This window comes from Nycticebus coucang, chromosome 1 (assembly GCF_027406575.1).
Source record: "Nycticebus coucang isolate mNycCou1 chromosome 1, mNycCou1.pri, whole genome shotgun sequence".
Taxonomy (NCBI): Eukaryota; Metazoa; Chordata; class Mammalia; order Primates; family Lorisidae; genus Nycticebus; species Nycticebus coucang.
In genome coordinates this window covers 2149649-2176884 of record NC_069780.1, presented here as the reverse complement: position 1 = coordinate 2176884, position 27236 = coordinate 2149649, and the positions used below count along the sequence as shown (strand labels likewise).

At 42.3% G+C, this 27236-nt stretch overlaps 1 protein-coding gene across 14 annotated transcripts in view; it reads right to left on the bottom strand.

Moving 5' to 3' along the window:
- Positions 1–1140: 1140 nt before the first annotated feature.
- Positions 1141–27236, bottom strand: part of RUFY3 (RUN and FYVE domain containing 3) — a 93981-nt gene continuing 67885 nt past the window's right edge. For 3 of the 14 annotated variants that reach the window (XM_053603922.1, XM_053605917.1, XM_053607379.1), the window contains 10 exons: positions 22597–22689; positions 21011–21094; positions 18596–18763; positions 17704–17801; positions 13142–13261; positions 11519–11618; positions 9780–9844; positions 5293–5320; positions 4042–4110; positions 1141–3002 (listed from right to left, as the gene is read on the bottom strand). In XM_053603922.1, the coding sequence (XP_053459897.1) occupies positions 2859–3002; positions 4042–4110; positions 5293–5320; positions 9780–9844; positions 11519–11618; positions 13142–13261; positions 17704–17801; positions 18596–18763; positions 21011–21094; positions 22597–22689 (969 nt within the window). In that variant the 3' untranslated portion in view covers positions 1141–2858. Of the gene's footprint in view, positions 4111–5292; positions 5321–9779; positions 9845–11518; positions 11619–13141; positions 13282–13482; positions 15746–17703; positions 17802–18595; positions 18764–21010; positions 21095–22596; positions 22690–27236 lie in introns of those variants that run through there. The other 11 variants (XM_053554041.1, XM_053554701.1, XM_053555514.1 and 8 more) reach the window with 9 other exon arrangements.

The following is a 27236-nucleotide window of genomic DNA, read 5'->3' as shown; positions in this document are numbered from 1 at the left end:
CAATCTTTTATGTTTTCTGGGTTTTGTGTCAGGACATCTTATGACACTGAAACTACTGTGATAAGGCATGCAGGGTATGACCAAGGTGAACTCTAGAACATACACGGACTCATAGGAATTATCATGAATCTGGAAGTAACTTTGGTTAATATCGGTATTTTAACAATTAGTTAAGTCTACAAACATATCTTCTTTTAACTTTGCCTGGCAACATTTTGTACTTTTCATTGTATCTTTCACCTCTTTAAGCTGGAAGTATTTCATTCTTCTTGTTGCTATTGTGAATGATGGAAAGCAGTTTTTTTTTTTTAATTGAGACTGTCTGGTTTTGTCACCCTGGGTAGAGTGCCATGGCGTCATAGCTCATAGCAACCTCAAACCCTTGGGGTCAAGTGATCCTCTTGCCTCAGCTTTCCTAGCAGCTGGGACTACAGGTGCCCATCACAACGCCGGGCTATTTTTTTGTTTAGCAGGCCCGGGCTGGGATCAAACCCACCAGCCCCGGAGCGTGTGGCTGGTGCTTTAACCACTGAGCAATAGGTGCCCAGCCTGGAAAGCAGTTTTTAAAAACATTAAGTCAAGGCACATGGTCCTGTGCTTTTGTGGGAGGCAGCACTAACTACAGATCTTGGGCTCTGTTAAAAAAAAAAATTATTTTAAAACGGCCCAATAGCGAGTGGCACCTACGGCTCAAGAAGTAGGGCACCAGTCCCATGTACTAGAGGTGGTGGGTTCAAACCTGGCCCTGGCCAAAAACTGCAAAAAATAAAAAAATAATAATGATAAATAAATATGAAGGAAGCTTAAAAAAAAAAAAAAAGCTCAATAGCTATGTGCAATTCTGAGTAGAATCTCCAGTGACTGCAAGCTTACTGTTCCTTACACTACACGATAGGAAGCTGCCTGTTGTAGATCTAACTCAAAACTAATTATAAAGTCACTTTTGCTTCTCTTCTTCCTTTGATGGAGAAAAAAAAGAAAAACAAAAAAGTTTGCTAATTTAGGAATTCCCATTTTATCCATTTTTGTTCCCTATGTTATGTGTAGCACCTAAAACAGCACCGGCTCCTCTAGGACAAAAAATAAGGAGAATGAAGACTCCCAAAAAATATTTAAGGAAAAAAAGGACAATCAACAAACTAGGCCAGCATTATTAGATTTAATTTTTTCTTTGCATTCTTAAACTTCAGCTTCATCAAGCAGAGGCCAGACTTCTGGAATGACAATTGTTTCCCAGGCTATAAACCATTTCAGGAGACAGAATTTATCTACTAATATTGTTCCAGATTATTTCAACCCAAATTCTAAACTAGTCAATCTGGACATAAGTAACATAATTGAAACAGTATATACCATTTCCTTCCTTCCCTGGTGAATTAACTTCCCTCTTTTCCCCCAAAGAGTCTGTTACCAAGAGACTTGGTTTGAGTATGGTCAGCTCCCCACATCTACCAGTTCCACATCCACAGATTCAACCAGCTGCTGATCACAGTTCCAGAAAAGCAAAGCTTGAATTCGGTGAGTATCAAGCACTACGTTGAAGTCACGCAAAGGAGATGCTGTGTAGGCACTGTCCTGGGCGTTACACGTAACCTAGAGAGAACTGGAGGACGCGGGAGACGTGCAGGACACACGCAGATGCTGCACTACGCTGTGTCAGGGACTGGAGCACTCGTGGACTTTGAATCTGTGGGAGGTCCTGGCACCAATCACCAGAGATAACAAGGGTAGCTCTGTTGCCCTTTCTAAAAAGCTTGTCTACCAGCTCTGATTCTGGGCTCACAATAAGGAATCTCTTATTCAAGAAATAATTTAGTATACTATTGGATCTGTTGGAAAAGAAAAAAAATAATTTAATATTCTGAGGTAATTGTTCTCAGGCATCAACACATTAAACTTGTTTTAATCTATACTTTTGCTTTAATCAATACCTGCTATTTGCAAAAGCCAAACCCTATGTATAAAACAATTTCCTTTATGATTTGGGAAGGGGAAGGAATTAGGGAAGGGGGTGGTTTGTTTCGTTTTAAGATTCTGAAAAGGGCAGATAGTTACTTTTGAAGTCATTAAGTGAAAAAGTCACAAACGTTTTTTCTTTTTCTGATAATGAAAACCCTTGTAGACCAAGAGCAGGATATTCTGGTCTTGAAATTTTACTTTTTTTTTTTTTTGGCTGGGGCCGGGCTAGAACCTGCCACCTCTAGTATATGGGGCCGGCGCCCTACTCCTTGAGCCACAGGCACCGCCCCTGATCTTGAAATTTTAACATATTACAATATTGTTTTTCATACATTCAGAACTTACTCTTTAATTTCTTTTCCCTGAGCTTGGGTTCACAGCGTGATAGAGATATTTTAAAAGAGGTAGTTAGCAGGGATAAAGAGGAAACATTGCTTGTATCTAACAGCACCCAGGAAAACACCTAACATCTGTTCTTTTGATCTCAATGAACATTTCTCTGTGTACCTTGACTCCGCAAATACAAGCAGGAGATGAACATATTCCTTTTTATTCTTACCTGCTTGGACACCCTCCTATTACATCCACCCCAGTAGTATCATCACTACTCAAAAAATGAATAGCCCTTCCAAAGAGAGGCTACAAAATAAACCATCCAAAGTGGGGTTGTTTAGAAGAGAAAGGCTCAAGTGAGTAACTTTTAATTCATACAGTCATTAGGGAAAATGAGCAAAATTTCCAACACCCCCAACTGCCTTTTCTCCAGGACCCAGTTACTGCAATCATTCCTATTGTGTCTTAGTTGACTCCCAGGCCTGGGCTCTAGGGGACCCTGACATCTGACACAGGCTGACAAAACTGCCTGCGGGAATGTTCCGGCGCAGGTCTCGGCCTCCATCTCATGATGGGCTGGTGGAATACTGCTTCATGAGACGCTTGTGACAGGGATTGCAAACTCGCTCTGGCTTGATGCTTGAAGGAAGAGGCAGTTTGTGTGTGGAGCAGGCATCACAGAAGGTCCCCGTGCAGTTCTGACACACGTGCTACGAGGAGAAGGGCAGGTCAGGTGGGCGCCGCAGAGGGGCCAGGCCAGGGGCGCAAGCGCTGGAAAGAACCGCGCCCGGTGCAGGCTCTGTGAAGCTCAGAGCGCAAGAAAGGACAACACAGAAATTACTCGTCTCTGGAATAACTTCCCAATTCTGTTCCCTGTACTCACTTTTGGGTGGACTAATCCTAAAGTTAGTTGCCTCCTCTGCCTGAGGGTGCAGTGAAGGGGAGACGTATTCCAAAGCCAAGAATTTTCCTCTGACGCAGTGAAGTTATTTTCACGGCCAGAATTTCATTAGCAGCTTCCTCCATTTTGGAACACGTTTTTATGAACAGCAGCTTCTAACTCTGTAAGGGTGGTTCATTGGCATCTGATTTTTTGAATTTAAGACTCGGTCATATTGTAATCTCACTTGTTCAAGTTAACATGAGCACACCGGCAGTGTGCGGGCCGCAGCCTCCCAGCGCAGGTTCAGACCCACGGCACACAGCGCTGCCGGAGCAGCCCCCGGGGGCGGCCCTCTGAGCACTCTCTCCAGCTGCTCTAGGACAGCACCGCGAGGGTGTAACGTGCACGGGAAAAACAAGTGGTCTTGTGGAGAGAGCCCTTTCCCTCTGCTCTGAGCAGGTGCAGGGCCAAGAGGAGTGCCCTAACTTTGGGAAACGCACTCACATCTCTTGAGCTCAACGTTTTTAATCTATAAAGCAACTCTTAATCTATAAAGCAACGAAGTACACGAACTTCTCAATGACAGACTTGGTCTCCTCTGTTCACTACTCTACTTCCAGCACACATTAACAGCACTTTCTATACAGCAGGAACTCCGCGCATGTCTAATTTGTTTATTCACACTACTCATTTTAACATGTCTATGTAGTCACAGTCATTTATGTTTATTTTAATGGGATTCATGACATGTACTGTCACTAGAGACATCTGCCTGCCCCACCCCCCAACTGTGCACTCTCCTGGGGAGCCAGTGTGCAGGGCGGTCACCCCAACTAAGAACCTGCTAAGAACTTCCCACCAGTCACCTTTGACAGGCTGCCTTCATCCTGGCATAGCTGACACACCTGGGGATCTTCAGAGAGCGGTGGCTGGTCCTAAACCACAGTGAGCCAGTTAGTGTCCCTTAGTGCCAGAAATGTAAATACTTTCCTAATACACATTCCCAGCAACAAAATTAATACCACCACAATACAGACTAGAAACAAATTACATACAGTTCTACGGCTTTAATACAACCCTGATAGCTAATCATTAACTTTCTACCCCTTCTAATTTATACAAATAACATGTAACTTTATTTCTAAACATAAAATTCAAGCATGTAGAAATGTGAAGTAAAAAGTTTTATAAACTGTCCCATCCTGGCTAGGCAAGGTAGCTCACTCCTATAATCCCAGAACTTTGGGAGGCTGGGATGGGTGGACTGCTTGAGGTCTGGAGTTCAAGACCAAGCCTGGGCAACACAGCAAAACCCTGTTTCTCTCTCTCTTTTTTTTTTTTGGAAAAGAGTCTCACTGTGTTGCCCCTGGGAGAGAGCTTTGGCATTACAGCTCATAGCAACTTCAAACTCTTGGGCTTAAGTGATTCTCTTGCCTCAGCCTCTCAAGTAGCTGGGACTACAGGAGCCCGCCACAACACCCGGCTATTCTCTTTTTTTTTTTTTGAGACAGAGTCTCACTCTGTCACCCTGGGTAGAGTGCTCTGGCATCAGCCTAGTTCACAGCAACCTCAAACTCCTGGATTCAAGTGATCTTCCTGCCTCAGCCTCCTGAGTAGCTGGGACTATAGGCGTCTGCCACAATGCCTGGCTACTTTTTTCTATTTTTAGCAGAGATGGAGAATTGCTTAGGCTGGTCTTGAACTTCTGAGCTCAAGGGATCATCCTGCCTCGGTCTCCTAGAGTGCTGGGATCACAGGTGTGAGTTGCCACACCCAGCCCTATGTAAGCTTATTTTTAAGTGATCAAAACATTTTTTCCTCTATTTTGTGTAAGGGAAAACCAGAGGAAAGAGAGGGACAGTGAGCTCTCCTAGGTTTCCTAGTATGTCAAAGATAATTTCAAGTAAGTGAGAGTGGCTGTTTACTTAGCAAACTGCTCCAAGCTGGGCTACATCCTGTGAGAGCTTCAGCAATAGTTTGTTGGGGTTAAAAGGAAGCTACAAGGAGGACAAGCTCATCTGTCTGTCTTCCTCCTATGTCATGTTGTTACTGGCTAGGCACGATACACCCAACTTCATAGTTTATATGAGATTTTGTAAAACAGGAGGCTCTGTTACCTGTTCATGCGTAGGACGAGGCTGTAGCCTGCAATGGAGAATTAGAGATAGTAAAAAATAGCAAGTTAGTAACTATTTCTATTTATATCATCTCAACAGAAATCTCAGAAGACAAATATTTTATCAAACAAGTAATACTGTAATTCTATTTTTTTTTTTTTGGCCGGGGCTGGGCTTGAACCCGCCACCTCTGGCATATGGGACCGGCACCCTACCTGTTGAGCCACAGGCGCCTCCCTGTAATTCTATTTTTTTTTTTTTTTTTTTTTCTTTTTTTGAGGCAGAGTCTCAAGCTGTCACCCTAGGTAGAGGGTTGTGGCGTCACAGCTCACAGCAACCTCCAACTCTTGGGCTTAAGCAATTCTCTTGCCTCAGCCTCCCAAGTAGCTGGGACTACAGGCACCCACCACAATGCCCAGCTATTTTTCGTTGTTGCAGTTATTATTGTTGTTTTAGCTGGCCCAGGCTGGGTTCGAACCCGCCAGCCTCTGTATGTGGCCAGTGCCCTGGCCACTGAGCTACGGGCACCGCCGTAATACTGTAATTCTTTAGTATAATTGGTAACAACATTAATTATTCATTTTGACTTCCAAGAAGAATTTCTTTTTTTTTTTTGAGACAGAGCCTCAAGCTGTCGCCCTGGATAGAGTGCCTCGGCATCACAGCTCATAGCAACCTCCAACTCCTGGACTCAAGCAATTCTTCTGCCTCCGCCTCCCAAGTAGCTGGGACTACAGGCACCTGAAACAACGCCCGGCTATTTTTTGGTTGTAGTTGTCTTTGTTGTTGCAGGCCTGGGCTGGATTCGAACCTGCCAGCTCAGGTGTATGTGGCGCCTTAGCCGCTTGAGCCACAGGCACCAAACCCCAAGAAAAAATTTTAGTAGTTAAAGCTGTAACTAGAATCTGACTCTTGGTCCTGACATTATGGTTCTCATTTAAGAAGCGATTTGAAGTAATATTTTACATTTCCTTTTTACTTTCAAGAAAATAGCTCATTTATGTTTCCCAATATGTAAAACTCCAGTGGCCCACTGGCCATATATTTAGCAACTTCTTTTCTATTTGATATTATGGAAATCTATCCATTATCATGTCATGTGTTAGTTTCCTCTCCAAAAAAAAATAGTGAGCTTTAGCAAACTAATCAAGGAAAGGGAATGAATGAGACTGTTGCACACAAACCCACTCAAGCTGAAATCTTTCTTTGTGAGACCGAGCTGAGCTAACCCTGACCTTCCCAACATGAAGCAGTGTCTAAGTGAGAGAAGCAAAGCCCACTCTTGGTTCTGGGGAGCAGGCAGCCCAGATTATAATGGCGCCTCCTCTCCTGGGTTAAATGGCACTGCGACCACTAGACATAAACCAAGGATGACCAGGTTTTCATATGTTCCTTTGACCACAATCCCAAGAAGACTAGTATGTTTTATTATTCCAGTGCCGGCCAGAACAGGCCCTGGAAGCTGCTGTTATGTAGTACCAAGACAAAGCAACTTAAAGACAGAAGACGTGGTAAGCAGAGGCCACCTGGCATGGCACACAGACTCTTGTGAGCTGCACAGTCTCCCCTCTTAAAGCAGGAATAGACACATACTTCTAAAGAAAGAGAACTTGGAACTAACTTTCTAAGCTGCAGAGCCCAGTACAGATAAAAGGAAGAATCGTCTTATATTCCCAGGGCCTAAATCAGAACTCGACATTTAATAGACTCCTGATTATTCAAATAAATGATCTCATTTCAGTCTGCAACTAGGCTGACCCTGGAAGGCACAAGGAAGCCCAGGTTAATTTATGGCTGTTCTAGCTCCTTTCCCTGTGGCCTGATCAGTCTGTAATGCTGAGTGGGCTGAGGTCTAAAGCTGACTGACCACACTCTTTGGGAGCAAAACTGAAGACTCTGGAATCACTCTGGCCTCTAAGGTAAGGCAGGTGCATGTAAGAGCCTGCACAAGTAGCCTGCTGTCGGGCTGTGGGAGCTCTCCTCCCACAGCTGGTCCAGCTCCAGATGACACACACCTATTTTTAAGGTGACAAAACCTGGATAGGGATGGCTGACTCGAATAGACACTCAAATTTTGAGTTCTTGCAAATTTTCTCACCACTAACTTCCTGACCCCCCCCTTATTTTTTATTTATTTATTATTTATTTTTTTTGGTAGAGACAGAGTCTCACTTTACTGCCCTTGGTAGAGTGCCGTGGCGTCACACGGCTCACAGCAACCTCCAGCTCTTGGGCTTACGTGATTCTCTTGCCTCAGCCTCTGAGCAGCTGGGACTACAGGCGCCCGCCACAACGCCCGGCTATTTTTTTCGCTGCAGTTTGGCCGGGGCTGGGTTTGAACCCGCCACCATCAGTACATGGGGCCGCCCCCCACCCCTTTATTTTTGCCTTTATTTTTAAAGTAGTTTTAGGTTCACAGCAAAACTGAGTATAGAAAGTAAAGTGTTTTCCCTTATACCACCTGCCCCACCCCAGAATCTTTATCAACACCCGCACCAAAGTGGCACATTTGTCACAACCACTGAGCCTGCAGTGACCAGTCTCATCCAGAGTCCCTGGTTGACTCAGGGTTAACACTGGGAGCTGACACTCCAGGAGTGTCTCACCTTACTGCCCTGAAACTGCCTCTGTGCTCTGCCTGTTCACACCCATTCCTCTAACCCAGTGTTTTTCTTTTCTTTTCTTTTTGAGACAGTCTCAACTTTATTGCCCTGGGTAGACTGCCAGAGCCTCACAGCTCACAGTAACCTCAAACTCTTGGGCTCAAGCGATCCTCTTGCTTCAGACTCCCAAGTATCTGGGACTATAGACACCAGCCACAAAGCCTGAGTATTTTTAAAGACAAGGTCTCTTGCTCAGGCTGGTCTCAAACCTGTGAGCTCAGGCAATCCACCTACCTTGGCCTCTCAGAGTGCTAGGACTACAGGCGTGAGCCAGCATGCCTGGATAACCCAGTATTTTTCAACCTTTTTTATCTCATAGTGCACTTGAACCTATAAACCTCCACGGTACACTTAAATATGGTGATCAAATAAAAAAAAAAAAGTTAAAAAAAGAAGATACTTACTGTGTGTGCTTTAAACTTCTTTCAAAAATAATGATCTTTAAAAATTTTCATGGCAAGGCTGGGCATGGTGGCTCAGGCCTGCAATCCCAGCACTCTGGGAGGCCAGGGCAGGTGGATTGTTTAAGGTCACGAGTTGGAGCCCAGCCTGAGCAAGACTGCAACCCTGTTTCTAGAAATAGGTATTGTGGTAGGCATCTATAGTACTAGCTACTCAAGAGGCTGAGGCAAGAGGATTGAGTAAGCCTAAGAGTTTGAGTTTGCTATGAGCTATAACACTATAACACTCTAACCCAAGGGCAAAAAGGGAGAATCTGTCTAAAAAAAGAAAAAAGAATTTCATGACATACCCAAGATCCTTTCATGGCACACGGCTCTAACAGTGAAAATCACTGTTCTAATCCCTGGCAAACACTGATTTTTTTATTTTTTTCATTGTATCCATCATTTTGCCTTTTCCAGAATGTCATGCAATGGGATCTCCCTTATTTTTTTAATGCAGTGGGACTATGCAGTATTTTGTTGTATTTCTAACCCGCTAAACTAACTGTTAAAGGTCAGCATCCTTGAAACAATCCTATGCTCTTCACAGTAAGCAAATAAGATGAGTTAAGGAAAAGGAATGAAGTTAAGCTGTCTGAGATTCTTACAAAAAGGAGAAATGAAATGAGGGAAATGAGAATACTTACATGAAATTTAACACATTGGCAGAAACAAGTCAAATCTATTAAGAACCTAAGAAATGCAATAACTTATGCTTCATTCGCTTGAGTACTAATTCAGTAAAGGTAAGAAATAATCTTTTAAGTGAAAATCTGAGTTTGAGGATTAATCAGGGAAGAATTGGAGGACAGCCTGATTACCCTTCTTTATTCTGCAGTCGCCTAAGGTGTCTGGTTTAATACATTTTTTTTTTTTTTTGAGACAGAGTGTCACTTTATTGCCCCTGGTAGAGTGCTGTGGCATCATAGCTCACTGCAACCTCAGACTCTTGGGTTGAAGCAATTCTCTTGCCTCAGTCTCCCGAGTAGCTGGGACTAGGGGTTCCTACTACAACCCCTGGCTATTTTTTTTTTTTAAGAGATGGGGTCTTGTTCTAGTTCAGCCTGGTCTTGAACAGCTAAGCTCAAGTGATCTGCCCACCTTGGCCTCCCAGAGTACTGGGATTACAGGTGTGAGACCCCGTGCCCAATCTAGCTTAATACATGTTATTTGGGTTATTATTTAATTCACTTTCCCTTCAAAATGTCTTTCTTCTTCTTTTTTTTTTTTTCCACTTGGCAAGTTATCAAAATGTCTTTCTGGTATATTAACATCCGACGTCATAGATGGGCCTACGTCTATGTCAGGGGACATCAGAAGCTCCCTCCTGCCCACCCTCCAAATTAACTTTATGGCTCAGGTGATGGTTCATCAACAACACCTGTGGTTTTCTTCCAGCAGCTTGTTTAGTTTAACATTTTCATCTTGAATTTTGTGCTTCCCAACCTGCCAAAAGAAAATAACCCAGTTTGTTTATTTATTTATTTATCTGAGACAGAGTCTCAAGCTGTCGCCCTGGGTAGAGTGCCATGGCTCTCTACCAGCTCACAGCAACCTCCAACTCTTGGACTTAAGCAATTCTCTTACCTCAGCTCCCAAGTAGCTGAGACTACAGAGCCCCAACACAATGCCTGGCTATTTTTTTGTTGCAGTTGTTTTTAGTTGGTCCAGGCCAGGTTCACCCTTGGTGTATGTGGCTGCACTGTAACCATGATGCTACAGGCGCCGAGCCAATAGCCCAGTTTATTAATCAGTCAGAATGCCAAACAATGATACTGCTGCAGACAGACATTGTTTTCTGTAATGCCTTAGTTTCAGGATAAAGCTAAGTAGCTTTTAGAAGGAAGGGAATATAACTTGTTTTCTCATTCTCTGCTCCAAGTACTGTTTAACTATTCTGATAGTTTGCAATATATGATTTTCAGAGTAGATATTTTCTTAACTTCCTGAGATTCAAATAAAACTCAGAATGTATTCTATTTTCTTACAAAGTGGGCTCAAGATATTACTTACTTTTTAAGGGAAATACATGTTTTTCCTGAGTGAGTTCGGAAAAACTGGTAAAACAAGCACAGCCACATCCAGCAGAATATGTAACCCTCTGGACATTAATCAAGATGCCCCAGTGCTTCAACAGCTTCTATAGCCTGCACAACTCACAGAGTTTTCTACTCTAAATGACCAGTCTAAGTTCCAGATTACATTTCTACCAAAACTCTTAAGCCCTGCCTAGGAAGCTTTAGGGACAAACTCTTTCTGTGGCACACACACATTACTGCCTGCCTTGCAATACTATCCACATGCAAAAGTGAAAGGATGCGGTCTTTTGTTCTTGCTGCGCTCAAACTCCTGGGCTCACATGAGCCTCCTGCCTCAGCCTCCTAAGAAGCTGGGATTACAAGTGTGTGCAACTGTGCCCAGCCTGAATGTGTGTTCTCAGACCACCCAAGCATCACGAAACAGAGGTCAGTGCAGTGTTTGCCCTCCTAGAAACTCCACTTCAGGCAAATTAAAGACTGAAAAACCTTATTAAAAAGCCATACTAAAAAATAAGATCAGGCATGGCACCTGTAACACAGTGGTTACGGCTTCAGCCACATACATCAAAGCTGTAGGATTCAAAACCTGCCTGGGCCAGCTAAACAACAATGAAACTGCAACAAAAAATAGCCAGGCATTGTAGTGGGGCCTGTAGTCCCAGCTACTTGGGAGGTTGGGATAAAGGAATCGCTTAAGCCTAAGAGTTTGAGGTTGCTGTGAGCTGTAACGCCATGGCACTCTACCAAGGGTGACATAATGAGACTCTGTCTCAAAATAAATAAATAAATAATAGGATCAGATAGGCTAAGATTTTAATTAATTTAATTTTAATTAAAACTCTGTAAGCCCTTTAGATTTTTTGTTCACTAATTGAAATAAAAAAAGACAGCATGCTAAACAGAGTAGTTCTCCACACACTTCAAATTATTACTAGTAATCATCTGTTTCTCCTCTTGTCTAACATGCTCATGGCCACAGGAAGAAGTATGTGACCCACAGAAGAACACTATAGGCCCATCAAAGTTGCCTCTGAAATCAAATTAAAATTAAGCAAATGAACAAGAGAATAACAAATATTACCATCTTGGGTTCTGGTTTCTGGGAATTCTTTCCTGAGATGATATTGCTGTTTTGTAATCTTTTTTCTTTTTCCTGTTTTAGTTCTAACTCAAGCTGGTTCCTGGGACAGGTAGAAGAAAAAGATGAAAATTTAGATTTCTATACCTACATTCTTTTCTAAAGTTCAGTAATTAAATGTTAATACTTGATTAATAACAGCTTACCAGGCACGTAGAGACAATCAGCTTTAAAGTAATAAAATACAATAAAACCATTAACACCAAGCTAAATAAAACATGGATGATTAAGAATGTACTTTAGGACCTCCCAGTGCCTGAAGGTCACTACTCTGAATATCAGTATTTTATATTAACAAGCAATAGGATTGGCTATAAATAAAATACAGTATTTCTAAATTTTTGGCAAGATACAGTATGAAAATATAGACATTACAGTCCATTTCATATCAATGAACTGTGTACCATGAGAGTCCTTAGTGGCTATTCACGTGCCTTATAGCCAACAGAAGTCTATTCTGAAGTCAGTGGCTTCAGCACAGAAGCAGGTCTCATTTAGGTATAAAATGGAAAAATGATTAAGGGTGTGAAGCTACAGGTATTTATTTATTCATTTATTATTTGTTTTTGAGACAGTCTCACTTTGTCGCCCTGGGTAGAGTGGCGTGACGCGCATCTTAGCTCCCAGCAACCTCAAACTCTTGGGCTCAAGCGATTCTCTTACCTCAGCCTCCCAAGTAGCTGGGACTTCAGGTGCCTACAACACCCGCTATTTTTTTAGAGATGGGTTCTCACTCTTGCTCAGGCTGGTTTCTTAACTTTTGAGCTCAAGGGATCTACCCACCTTAGCATCCCAGGTGTGAGCTAGGATTACAGGAGTGAGCCACCGTGCCCAGCTTACAGAAACAGGTTTTTAAATGGTAGTGTTACCACTTATTAGCTTAACTGTATGATTTGGACATATTTAACCTCTATAAGCTTTTTTTTTTTTTTTTCTTGAGACAGAGCCTCAAGCTGTCACGCTGGGTAGAGTGCTGTGGCATCACAGCTCACAGCAACCTCCAATTCCTCAGCTTAAGAGATTCTCTTGCCTCAGCCTCCCAAGTAGCTGGGACTACAGGCGCCTGCCACAATGCCCAGCTATTTTTTCGTTGTAGTTGTCATTGTTGTTTGTCAGGCCCAGGCTGGATTCAAACCTGCCACCTCTGGTGTATGTGGCTGGCGTCTTAGCCACTAGAGCTACAGGCACAGAGCCTAACCTCCATAAGCTTTAATTTCGTTTGAAGGTGGTAGTAGTGACATCACCAACTAGGGATGATGTGAAGATGTTTGGAGAGACTGCACATAAAGTACCTGCCATACAGAATCAGCAAACAGTAACTGATGATCAGTGTTTTGTTGGCTACTAATCACTATTTATCTGGGACCCTGGGCTCTAATTTCCCAATTCTTCAATCACAAAGGCTGTTTCCAGGACTTGGGAAATGGGGGTCCACACTGAGCTCTCTGAATCCCAGAGAAAGGGTGCTGTGAGGACAGAGCTAACACTCAGAGTCAGGAACCCCTTCCCCTGCAGCCTGACCTCCGAAGCACATAGACCACCCTGTGGCTCTAGTTGCCCCCTCACCGATGCCTGGTAAGCTCCTCCACTTCCAGCTGTAGACTGTTAATTTTGTCTCCGAAATCCTGCTTGAAGAGCCGGTTGTCCAACTCAGCAGACTGGCGGTCTCGCTCAGCCTGGCGCAATCTGGATGTGAGCCACATGAACTTGTGATAAAAAACAAAAGCCACGGTGGGGAGGAAGACCAAGTTCACAACACAAAATAAAGTAACCCAAGGAAGAAGGCGCAGAGACTGAGCAAGGAAAAAAATGAAGGACAGAGGGGAAGAAATCAGGGGGGGAAAAGATGGAGAAGAAATAAATTCTAAAGAAAAACAAGATGAAGGTGAACCAGGCAGAGGAAAGCTGATTTCCACTTTTTTTTTATTCTAGTGCTACAGTTTACAGCCATCAGATGATAAACAATAAAACATCACTTTAGAAAATCCATATCCAAAGCCAACCTCAAGTACACAATAATTTAAGTTAAATCCACTTTTGTGTTTTATTTCCTAATAGATTTGGTACTTTTTATTTCCGCTTAACACACATAACTGGAACTTGCAAATAGGTAACTACCTTCTTACATGTTGAATTGTAGTGTTTCTCTTGCCCTTTCTCCAAACCATATATATCTAACCATGAAACTTTGTACATCAGCCCCTACCCAGGCTTTGGGTTATTCTATAATGAAAACATTCTGTCAGAGTTTGGCTGTCTCTTTCCTTTCCATCCCATTAATACCAAGTGGGTCTGACTGTGAGGACAGAGAACTGAGCCCTGGCCCTGACCACACTCCGGGAGATCTGATGGACGCTTCCTTCTAAACATCTTACACCTCTGCACCTATAAAAACATGTGTTTTAGAAGGTAAAGCATTTGGGACTTTATATAATAGAATTTAGAACTATAATGTAGTCTTCACAAAGTTTTATTTTGGTGTTTGATCACTCCTTCCAAATGCTCATAGCAAAGGCGACTCATTACCACAAAAGGTTGAAGATAGGAACATATACTAAGAACTTTCTTTATATAGGTGCAAAATTGTAAGAACTAAAGCAAGTTCAAGAACACAGACCTTCCACAAAGTGGTTCTAAATGTATGTTACTTGACTTGATTTTGATTCAAGTCTGTATAGGGACCAACGCAAGCACACAAGAGTTCTAACTTACTCTCTTAATTCTGGTTTTGCCAAAAAGGCAAAGAAGGTGGAAGCAAACGGGTCATCTTTGCCCCCACCTCAGCATCTGAAATGCTGCAAAGCATACCAGAATGAGAAAAAAGAAAAACCCAAATATTTTGCCAAGGCCTTTTGAAGGAATGAAGGCTTATGTGAAGCCTGTCTGTCCAAACCAAAAAAAATCATCCTAAAATATCAAAGTATTTATAGGATTATTTACAATGTAAAGCCTAGAAAGGGTTAGGTATGTGGTCACTTAGAAAAAGCAGCCCTGCTAATATTGCTTGTGGGTATCTACTGAGAATCTTTATTTTCATACTAAATGATAACAAAGAATAAAAGTTTATCATGTATCTACTTTCTACTCTGAAATATTTTTTTCAATAGTGAGACTATTTGTTTTCCAGGAACTTTAGCAAATCCTCATCTAAACAAAAAGTAACAGAAACTCTTAACTAAATGCTTGTCAGTAAGGACTGACGGGCAGGGAGTGCCAGTGACATCTGCACCTTGCCCTCTGCTTCAATAGGGAAGGCAGGGTAGGTCTGAAACCGTGTGATGTGCTTACTACAGGAGAGAAGTGCTTTTTTTGAAATAATTCTCTCTGAGCTACTTAGGTCGGAAGTAGAACTGCAGGAAATGGCAAAGGCAGGCGATGACAAGTCTTAGGAGGGTCCCCAAGCTTCCATGTTATTATGTTATCACAGGCTACCTAATCACTAACTTCATCTCTGTGTACTTTAAAGAAACGTAGGGTGCTGTTTTTTAGTTCTTTTTTGAAGTCACTAAGCTAAACAGTTGTAAGCAGTCTTGGTTACCTGAGACAGGACTGCAGGGAAGTAGTAAGCACTCATCCTTGGCTTAGGGACTAAATCTATAACCCAAGTAAAAAGGGGTCATGACCTTGCAACAGGAGCAACATTAGAGCAGGGGCAGCTCACCTGTAGCCCCTCCAGCTCATCACACTGCAAGAGCAGCACAGGCTCACTAACGTGGACATGCACACCTAGAACCCACATCCCCAGGACTGGCTTGTAAAGGCATCATGAATGTTATGTACAGAGCTTCAATTCCCTACGCTTTGTTTTTTAATGATGTCTTAATTTATTGGTCAACTCAGAAGTAATTTCCCAGTTTATTTAGAATTTAGTTAGGAACTTATATCATTTTTCCTAATTTTTCCTAATTTTCTAACTCTGGGGAAAAAATAATAAAAAACCATATATCCAAGTGTTTTTTTAAAAGTCGGACAAATTCTAAGTCAAGTTTTGGTAACATTTTGTAAAGAATGAGAGCCTAAACATAATAACTTTCAGATTTCTTCCTTTTGCAAGTTAGATGTGGTATTGACTTGCAAGGCCACCAATGGCACCTTGCCTAATGATGTTTTGGGATCAGCTTATTTGCTGCACTATTTAAGGTCTTTGCCTGTTTCACCAAATCCTTCTCACTAAATAAAATAAAAATGAGAATGGAGTGAAAGGGGAATGAGAAAATGAATAAACATGAGACACAAAAATAACAAGAGAATAAGTCAGCTTATACTCGAAAAGATATGTCATTATTTCAGTTGTTTTAAATTCTAACTCAAAAAGCCACTAACAACAGACACATTTGAACACTATCTATGAACACTAAAATTGATGATATATCATAAACATGTAACTGCTTATGAGCAAGTACTTAATAACTTACTTTCAGAGACTGATAACCTTTTATCAGCCACACTAGAGTTAACTGCAATTAACTTTTGAATTAACATTAATATGTACTGTTGTTCAGGACTCTTCCGGGTTAAGAATTAGATGAGTAAAATGAGTCACCCACTCATCCATTCACTCGTGTGTCTGAGGAATGAGCACCTGTCCATTCCAGACACTGTGATAGGTGTAATGGGGAACAAAGAAGATTAGCAAAGTAACGAGGAGGAGCTTGCACTCTCCTTAGAAAAAAAGAAACACACACAAAGGGCTGCAAGGTAGCCCAGGCAGGGAGAAGTGCTCTACACATCACAGGAGAGGTCTGCATGTAAGGGATGGGGATTCCATCTACCTGGAGTGGCATTTGACCTGACCATAAAAAAAGTGTCTGAAGAACAAGGAAGGGCATTTTTTTTTTTTTTTTTGTAGAGACAGAGTCTCACTTTATGGCCCTCGGTAGAGTGCCGTGGCCTCACACAGCTCACAGCAACCTCCAACTCCTGGGCTTAAGCGATTCTCTTGCCTCAGCCTCCCGAGTAGCTGGGACTACAGGCGCCCGCCACAGCACCCGGCTATTTTTTTGTTGCAGTTTGGCCGGGGCTGGGTTTGAACCCGCCACCCTCAGCATATGGGGCCAGCGCCCTACTCACTGAGCAACAGGCGCTGCCAGGAAGGGCATTTTTAATTGGTGACTGAGTGGGCATTAAAGGCAGAAACAGCCAACAATGTGAGTGGTGTTGGATTCAATCTCGAGGTCTCAGACACTCCTCTTGGCTGCTGAGGCACCAGCAGGAACATGCTGATTTCAGACCAACAGGAGAAGTAGAGAGCAGCAGGGGAAGGTGGGATTTGGGAGGACTGAGCTGCAGACCCTGCGGGACACACCCGGCAGGGCATGAAAACTCTAGACCAGTCTCCAGATGAAGCTCAGAGCTGGAGAAGCACACTAGAGGTGACAGTGACAGCTACAGGACTGTTCAGGACAGAGCAGAGAGAAAAAAGAGCAAGGAGAGAGAAGACAAAAGGGTTAAAGTTAAGGAAGGGAGAGAAAGAGCCAGAACAGATCCTAGGCAGGCACCTATCTCCGTGTCCCAAAGTATCCAAAGACTTTAGTGATGAATAAGAAGATCACAGAATCACAAACAGGCATTTAAAAGTCCTTTCATCCTTCTAAGTCATCTCTTTCTAACACATGACACTGACATGAGTCAAGGATGAGTTCTGATGTTTAAAACAGTCATGAAAAATTGACATTTCTTTTTTTTTTTTTTTTTTTTGTAGAGACAGAGTCTCACTTTATGGCCCTCGGTAGAGTGCCGTGGCCTCACACAGCTCACAACAACCTCCAACTCCTGGGCTTAAGCGATTCTCTTGCCTCAGCCTCCCGAGTAGCTGGGACTACAGGCGCCCGCCACAACGCCCGGCTATTTTTTGGTTGCAGTTTGGCCGGGGCCGGGTTTGAACCCGTCACCCTCGGTATATGGGGCCGGCGCCCTACCGACTGAGCCACAGGCGCCGCCCGAAAAATTGACATTTCTTAAAAACATGTTCAGTCATATCTTAGAAAACATACACTAACTTAATTAGCTTTCTTTCTACCAGCACGCTGATGCTGAGTTGGAAGAATCTCATATGCTTTCTATTTTCCGAATGCATACCACATTCTCTTCACTTCCCACACACACAGCCCCAAACATTTCACGTTTACCTTTGTTCCAGCTGTTTAATGGTAGCAGCCATCTGATTAGTCTTTTCTTCCAAGCGACTGTTTAGTTCACTTTTCTGTTTTACTCCTAAGTCCGAACTCTGTTATGGAAATGAATTATAAATGACCTATATAACATAAAATACTGAAATATAATTCACATGTCTTTTTTTTGAGACAGAGTCTCACTCCACCCTGGGTAGAGTGCCATGGTGTCACAGCTCACAGCAACCTCAAACTCTTGGGCTTAAGCCATCCTCTTGCCTCAGGCTCCCGAGTAGCTGGGACGACAGACGCCCACTAAGTTTTTCTATTTCTAGTAGAGACGAAGTCTTGCTCTTGCTCGCCTAGAACTCCTGAGCACGAGCAATCCACCCGCCTCAGCCTCCCAGAGTGCTGGAATTACAGGCATGAGCCACCGCATCAGGCCCATACATCCCTTTTAAACCTAATAGTATGTGGGAAAATACAAAAATAAAAATGCTCATATGTTTATTAGATAAATCTCAAACAGAAAAAAAGCAATTTGTTTACAATCGGTGTTGCTTTATGCAGTCTTACCACAGAATCAGAAGGTCCACTGACTTATATTCCAGTATATAAGCTAACAGAACATATAACTCAGTATGTTAGGCTGGAGAACAGAAATTCTACAGGATAAAAAAGATCCTCACCCCCTATTACAATGTGAAAAGTGGCCAAGGCTTTCCAGAATAGTAGTACAGGACCCCATGAACAGTCTGACTCTTAAAAGTTGTTTATTGGAAGCTAGCATCAAGATGAGATGTGACCCTTCCCTCTTGTGTTTAAAGGGTGATTCTAGTGAACAAGAAGGGTAGAGTGAAGCCCCAGGAGCTTGGAAAGCCACTGACTCTGATCCTCAACTTTCTCCTACCTGCAGCTTAAAGGCAAGTTCATGCTTGAGAGCCCTGAGGTCATCCAGCTGCTGCCGCAGAGACACCAGGGCGTCCTGCTTCTCACAGACATCCTTCTCCAGCATCTTCATAGCCAACTCCATCTCTTGTCTCATGCTGATCTGGATCTCCAGTTCCTTTTCAACATCCTGTCCCCAAAAATAGATAAATTACTTACACTCTCTTTCCTCAATTGAGTACCAACCGTAATATTTCACAGGAAAAGACACACAGAATTTCCCAGGCCTGAATGTTCTGGCAAAATAGTTGTAAGTTATCATTCATTTTCAGAGACATTAATAATGATAATAATTAGCATATACAAGATCTACTCAATAATGTACAAATCTGACAAACTTGCTAAGCCAGAAAGTGCTGTTTAATGTCTAAAATATGCACATAGTTGATGCACTCTGTTAGACATTGAGACAACCGAAGTCACGTCCAACTGTAAATACAGATGAAGTGTCATGGTAGTCAGCACAAAGTCCAGCAGCTGATTCTCTAAATTTGAACACTGTGTGTATTTAAGAGCCCTGGGAACTTAGAAGACCCTCTTAGTACCAAGGGTAACATGGCAATTACTAGAAATAGCCAATATGGCTTAACAGAATTTTTAGATTCGCTTCACATGAAACCCCCTTTTGTTTGAACATTCTTACAGCTACATTATTCAGATGATCAAAGATACATAGACCTGAGGTCCTTCTGTGACCACACTCTACTCAGGGCACATCTAAGACACTGTCTGCTTTCTTAATTTCCTCCATTCCTAACAAACATCTTATTGTGACACAAGGATATGGAACATTTTAAGATTTTTATCATGTACTACTTAACTGGGACTCCCCCCTCTTTTGCATGATTATTAGTGTGACAGAAAATCAAACATACCACTTCTTTCTTTTTGGAGAAAGGTTCTCACTCTGTCCCCTCGGCTGGAGTGCAGGAGCCTGATCATAGATCAGACTGTAACCTCAAACCTCAGGGCTCAGGTGATTCTTTTCCCTCATCCTTCTAGTAGCTAGGACTATATCCCCAGCTACATTTTTTTTGCAGGGGTAGAGACAGGGTTTTGCTACATTGTTCCGGCTGGTCTTGAACTCCTGGCCTGAAGTAATCCTCCCACCTTGGCTTCCCAAAGTGCTAGGATTACAGGACTGAGTCATCACACCTGGCCTGCTCTCCTAGCTTCTATCAGAACAACTTCTTAGATTCCATAAATGAGTGAGATCGTACAGTATTTCTCTTTCTGCACCTGGTTTATTTCACTTAACACGATGTTGTCTAGTTTTACCCATGTGACTACAAAGTAGAGACTTTCACTGTTTATCAAGGAGGAATGTGTTCCTCTGTGCACACACCAGATTCTTATACATTCATCTACTGATGAACATGAGGTTGGTTCCCTGTGTTGGTTATTGTGAACAGTGCTGCAATACAGATAACTCTTTGATATACTGATTTCCTCCTTTTGTATATATACTTAGTGGTAAGATTGTTGAATCATACAGTACTTGGTAGTTCTATTTTTAATTTCAAGTAATATCTGCACTGTTTTCCATTGAACAGTGTCAATGTTCCCTTTCTCCACGTCCTTGCCAATACTTACCTTTTGATTTTTTGATAGTAGCCATTCTGACTGGAGATTATACTTCATATTATAAATTTATATATATATTTAATTTCTAAAAAAATTAAGGCTAATACTAGTTGACAAATTTATCCATTTATATCTAAGACCAAGAAATGACAGCTAAAAAATAAAAATATAATTCTATATTATTGGTTCTTTTTAAGAAGAAGAGGAACTGTCCGCTCCAAGGATACATATCACAATCTTTGCAGGGATGAGGATGAGGCAGGAGTGGGGATTACATAATTTAAAAAAGTAGATTCTATACACCTAATGTTTCTATAATACAAACTATAAAGGCAAAAAGGTAAAGAGTGGCAAAATATTATCACTTTTGAGAATACTCAGAAAAGAACTGAGAAAACATTACGGGGAATGTGGGTTGAAAAGAAAAACAGTTTTATAGGATCTACACAAATTTTTCAAAACACTACTGATACCCCTAATCTTAGCCTGAACAATCAAACCTCAAGTAGATCAGCAGTTCTCAACCTGTGGGTTGCAACCCCTTTGGGGGTTGAACGACCCTTTCACAGGGGTCGCCTAAGACCATCCTGCATATCAGAAATTTACATTAGGATTCACAATAGTAGCAAAATTACAGTTATGAAGAAGCAACGAAAATAATTTTATGGTTGGAGGTCACCACAACATCAGGAACTGTATTAAAGGGTTGCGGCATTAGGAAGGTTGAGAACCACTGAAGTAGAGAGTCACCTTTTCCTGTGCTCCTCAACTATTTAAACTTAGCAAACCTCACCAGTCGCAACTGGGTCTCCTCCTTTAAATGCTTCCTTGCTTCACTCAGTGCTTGGCCTTCTGGCATTCTGTCTTGCTTAGGACCCTTGAAAAGATAATAAAATGGTACATATTTAAGGATTTAAATAACCTACTTGGAATTTGCAGACACTACAACTGCTCTCTAGTTAAGGATCACATCTAAGCAGGTATAACCTCAAGACAATTTGAAGAAAGTGAATAAGTCTAGTAAATTTTAAAAGATTAAGAAGACAGTTTCCCACCACTTTACTTAAAATCCTAAGATGTGTCACCAAACCAGGTGGTAGTAGTTTTAAAAATCAGTCTTGTGGCAAACAGGAGTTGGGCCCAAGTCACTCCCCAGACACCTGACACCTGGCATCTACAGCTGTGCAGAGACCACAGCTAAAAATAAGTAGGTCAACAAACATTCTTCTGAACGATCCCAGCTTCCTCCACTAAGTCAAACATGTTCCCCATGAACTGCTTCAGCCCCAGCCAGAGCCTGGGGACAGTGCAGGAGCAGTTCTGTAACTTTGGATATTTGTATTCTCAGGTTAGAAGCATAAAGACAAAGAGAAGTGAAAAGACTTTTCTAGTGATAGCAGTACTAGTGGTAGTAAAAAGTATAGCATGAACTCACAAAAGGCAGGAGGAAAAACACCCACAGCACTCAGAAAGTATTTGAGGGTAAGTGTTAGAAGTGCATCAGTTTTAACAGCCTTCCAAAGTAGTATTGTTACAATTGAGTACAAATTGCCAATGTTGATAAATATGATCTTGGCAATCATAAACAGCTAAATGTGTTAAAAATTATGTCCTTAATCAAGAAGGTGTATGGGCTTTCCTTGTTTTTAGAGGGAAAAAAAGAAGGCTTGGAGTTGTACAGCACATAAAAGGTTTGTAAAATCAGAGTAGACAGGTATAAAAAGGCTGGTGCTCTAAGAAACTAAGTTATCTAGAAAAAATCACTTACATGGTAACTCTCAGTGACATCAAATGATAAGGTCTCACATAACAGTAACATGACGTAAAAAATAATGGCATTTATTTAACATAACAGACGTAATACTTAAATATAGCACAAATCATTAGTTTATGTAAACAAGACACTGAATTAGAGTATTTCTTAAAAGCCTCTAAACAGATGTGGTTGGCAACGAAGCCAAGTAGTACCTTGTAGAAAAGGGGTCCCCTGCCACAACTTCCATCATGCACCTGGGACATGACCAAGCCCAGCAGTGTGCTCCACCCAGACACTGCTGCTTCAGACAGTCCTCAGAGTGGCAGTCCCCAGCCTTCTTGGCCAGAGACCAGATTAATGGAAAACATTTTTTTCTGGAGAAGGTGGGGTGGGAGTGATGGGGAGATGGAAAGGTGGAGCAGGCAGTGATGTGAGCCACAGGAAGCAGCTATAAATACAGACCAGGCTTTGCTCACTTGGCACTGCTCACCTCCTGCTGTGTTGCCTGGGTTCCTAAGCTGTACTGGTCTATAGCCTAGGGTTGGGAACCGCAGCTCTAGAGATGGCCCCCTACTGCTAACACATGTTCTCTCTGAATATTTTATAAATCCAGTAAGATTAACCTTTCGATTGGATTCCAGTATGTAGGAACTCTCCTCCTTAACTCGTTCCATTTCTTCTTGCAAGGTAATAATCCTGTTGTTTGCAACTGCAAGCTGTTGATAAAAGTTCAAAAATAATCTTTTACAATTAACATAGTAAACGGTAAGTCATGATTTGCTAGGGCATAATTTTCAGTTTTGGATATCCTTAGAGGAAGAAAGCAAGCTCTCTATAACCCATCCAGAAGGTTCTAATACGGAACTCAGGAGAAATTTCCTTTTTTTTTTTTTTTTGAGATAGAGTCTCATTTTATTGCCTTCAGTAGAGTGCCATGGTGTCATAAGCTCACAGCAACCTCCAACTCCTGGTCTTAGGCAATTCTTTGGCCTCAGCCTCCCAAGTAGTGGGGACAACAGGCACCCACCACAACTCCGAGCTATTTTTTTGTTGCAGTTTGGCCCGGGCTGGGTTTGAACTCACCACTCTTGGTATATGGGGCTGGCGCCCTACCCACTGAACCACAGGTGCCGCCCAGGAGAAATATTTTTAAAGTACATGTATATGGGGCCAGTGCCCTACCCACTGAGCCACAAGCACCACACAAGAATATCTATTTCTAAAATGTTTAATAAAGAAGTCACCTCATGCCACGAGACCCATGTCACAAACCCTCCCATGAGACCTTTTATAGATATATATATATATGTATATATGTTTGAGACAGTATCTTACTCTGTCACCCTGGGGTTTGTTAGCCCAGCTCTTGGTAACCTCAAACTCTTGGGCTCAAGTGATCTTCCTGCCTTGGCCAAGTAGCTGGGACTCCAGGCACCTACCATGACACCTAGCTAGTTTTTCTATTTTCAGTAGAGAAGGGATCTTGCTCAGATTGGTCTTAAACTCCAGAGCTCAAGTGATTCTCCAGTCTTGGCCTTCCAAACTGCTGGGATTACAGGCATGAGCCATAGTGTCCAGCCAGATAATTTTAAGATTAAGAACCCAGAGTTCTCTAAAAGATCCTGTTAAGGCTCGGCGCCTGTGGCTCAAGCATCTAAGGCACCAGCCACATAAACCTGAGCTGGCGGGTTCGAATCCAGCCTGGGCCTGCAAAACAACAATGACAGCTGCAACCAAAAAATAGTCGGGGGTTGTGGTGGGCGCCTGTAGTCCCAGCTACTTGGGAGGCGGAGGCAGGAGAATTGCTTGAGCCCAGGAGTTGGAGGATGCTGTGAGTTGTGATGCCACAGCTCTCCACCCAGGGTGACAACTTGAGGCTCTGTCTCAAAAAAAAAAAAAAAAAAAAAAAATCCTGTTAAACACTGAAGAGACTTCACTTCAGCACCTAAAAAGGCGAGGTAATGTTATTAGCAGTATGCTGCTGAAAGTAACACCTATGTCCCCACTCCATAGGAGGGAAAAGAGTGGTGGAAAGGCTTTTGCTTCTCCACGCCTTCCAGACTCCCAGAAAATGTGAAGGCGCTCCCCTCAGCCAGTCCATTCCTGTTTCATCACCTCCTCTCTAGAGGGAGGTGCAGGCCTGCTCAGCTCTGGTGTGACAGGGAAAGTACAGAGAAGCCAGGCTTCAGGCAGGTTTTCTGGAAGCACACCTGGAAGCCCATTTCTCTTTTTGGTCTTTGGACCTAATAATATGTAGACCAGTAAGTCTGGGCCAGTAGGTCTGCCCTCCAGAGGCAAGCTCGCCCTCAGGCAGGTCACTCCAAGACCCTGACTGAAAAGAAAGTGTCAGGATACCTGAGGTGGCTGCAGATCCCAGGGGGCTTTTAATTCAACTTTACTGATAATCAAGTAGATTATTTGTATCTTATCTGCTTAATTCTTCACTTTGTCGTCCTAGTTCAGAGCACCTGAGGGGAGAACGTCTATTATCTTTTTTTACTAGTCCTCTTAAATCCAAAAATGGAAATAAGAACAAGCAGACCCAATAAGTTTACTTGTTCTCTGTAATGTGCACATGGTGCTCTCATCTCTACGTGTTCGGGGATTCAGAAAGTAAGTGTTGCTGGTAAAATAAACAATTATTCGAATAAATAAATATTGTTAGGGTAGTAAGTCTAAGTCAGAAGGACAAGTGTGACTGAGTGCTTATGATGTGTCAGGCCCCATTCCAGACCCCCACACATATTGAATCATTTAATTCATGCAACAACTTTCTAAAATAGTATTATTGTTACTCTCATTTTACAGGTGAGAGGAATAGAGTAGCGGTCCTCAAACTACGGCCGCAGGCCACATGCGGCCCGCCGAGGACATTTATTTGGCCCGCCGGGGTGTTTTTGCAGCTGCTGCCTGTCCTACTTAGCAGCCAACTTGTCCCGGGCCCGCAGTGCACATGTGTGGAATGTGAGCTGAACTCTCCGACTCCCCTGCATTTATATTCTGATTGCTATTCAGTTGTGTATGATGTTGTATGTTGTGTGCTGTGTAAGCCCCGGTTCACACTGTTGCAATCTCTGAGCAGTGCAAGTTCAGCCATATGCTTGTATGGCTGAACTCGCATTAGATTCGGAAGAAAAAAGGCATATGTGCCTTCTTTTTTCCTGCAGTGGAACCTGATCACAAGGGTCTTCTCACCCATGCGAACAGATTCCTGTACGAGTTCACAGATAGCAGTGCGGGTCGCACAGGGTGGTGTGAACTGGAAAGGTGGTGGAGGAACTGGCTCTGTAATCGTGCCAGTTTCCGCACTGCACCAGTGTGAGCCTGAGGTAAAAGTGGAGTTCCACCCGATGGGCACTGGCGAGGCTGAAATGATGTGGACTGGCAAGGCTGCATTGATGGACACTGATCAGACTGCATTGATGGGCAGTGAGGTCTATATGTCTCTGTGTGGGCAAAGTTATTGCTGGTATATTGTTTTTGGAGCACTGTATATATATATATTGATATTTTACTAATAGCAATTTGGAATCCCTAGGAAACAATGATATCAAGAAAGAGAAAAATTGAGTCAGAGTGTAGGATATTAAAAAAACAGTGGACTTATGATTACTTTTTCATATAGTACAAGGAAAGAGCTGTGTATTTGATATGCCAGAATATAGCGTCTGTGTTAAGAATACAATTTGCATCGACACTATCAAACTCAACATAAAGATAAATATGATTGTTTGGTTGGAGAAGTGAAAAAAGATAAAACATTAAAACTGAAAAATACATTGACAACTCAGCAAAATACTTTTGTGAAGCAGCAGCAGCTAAATATTTCATCACTGCGAGCAATTTTTCAAGTTGCCAAGCTAATAGCGTGCACTGGCAGACTATTCATGGAGGGAGAATTTGTTAAAGAATGCCTTCTTTCTGTTGCCAAAGAGATGCGTCCAGAGAAGGCCGATTTATTTAGTACAGTGAGTCTTTCAGAACCTACAATTACACGAAGGATTGAAGAAACGAGAGACAATTTGCATCAGCATTTGCAAAACTCGGCAAAAAAACTTTCCTATTTTTCCTTGGCACTTGACGAAAGTAATGATGTTCATGATTCTGCACAACTTCTAATTTTTATTTATGGGACAAATGACTATTTCAAAGTCACAGAAGAGCTTGCTGCACTGCAAAGCATCAAAGGAACAACTACAGGAGAGGATATCTATGAAAAGGTTTGCCAAACTGTGAATGGTTTGGAGCTGAACTGGGCAAAACTAGCCAGTGTGACAATTGATGGTGCTCCTAGCATGGTGGGGTCTAAGAAAGGAGTAAACCAAGAGATGGACAAACGTAACCATTCTCATCCAATAGCCATATACTGCCTCATCCACCAACAAGTGCTGTGTAGTAAATCACTGAAGTGGGACTCTGTTATGAAAATCGTGGTATCTTGTGTTAACTTCGTTAGAGCTAATGCACTAAACCACAGACAATTTCAGGAATTTCTGTCTGAGCTAAATGTTGCCTATGAAGATGTTCTGTACCACACAGAAGTCCATTGGCTGAGTTGAAGGGGAGTTTTGAAACATTTCTGAGTAATTCACAAATTACAGCTTTTCTGCTTTCAAAAAACAAAGAAGTACCAGAGCTCAATGATGCAGAATGGAAATGGCACCTTGCCTTTCTGACAGATGTAACAGAGCTACTCAACAGTTTCAATGTGCAACTTCAAGGAAAGGGGAAGCTCATCTGTGATATGCAATCACATGTGAAAGCATTTGAAGTAAAATTAGGCCTCCTCATCAAACAAGTGAAGGAGGAAAATTTCTGCCACCTCCCCACAACTCAAAATCCATTAGCGGAAAAACCATTGGTTACATTCCCAAACAAAACGTGTGGATTCACTGGAAAAGTTGCAAAAGGAGTTCCAATTTAGATTTAAAGAGCTTCATCTCCATGAACAGGACACACAGCTTTTCTGCAACCCATTTTTTTATTGACACTGAAAATGTGGATACGATTTACCAAATGGAACTGGCTGAACTGCAGAATTGTGACTCTCTGAAAGACACATTCAAGTCAAGCAGCCTTCCTAATTTCTATGCATCTCTCCCCTCTGAGACATATTCTAAATCTCAGGAACCATGCACTCAAAATGGAAACCATCTTTGGCAGCACTTATGTCTGTGAACAGACTTTTTCCAGAATGAAACATCTGAAATCTCCAACCAGATCTAGACTAACGGATGCACACTTGCATCACTTGTTACGACTA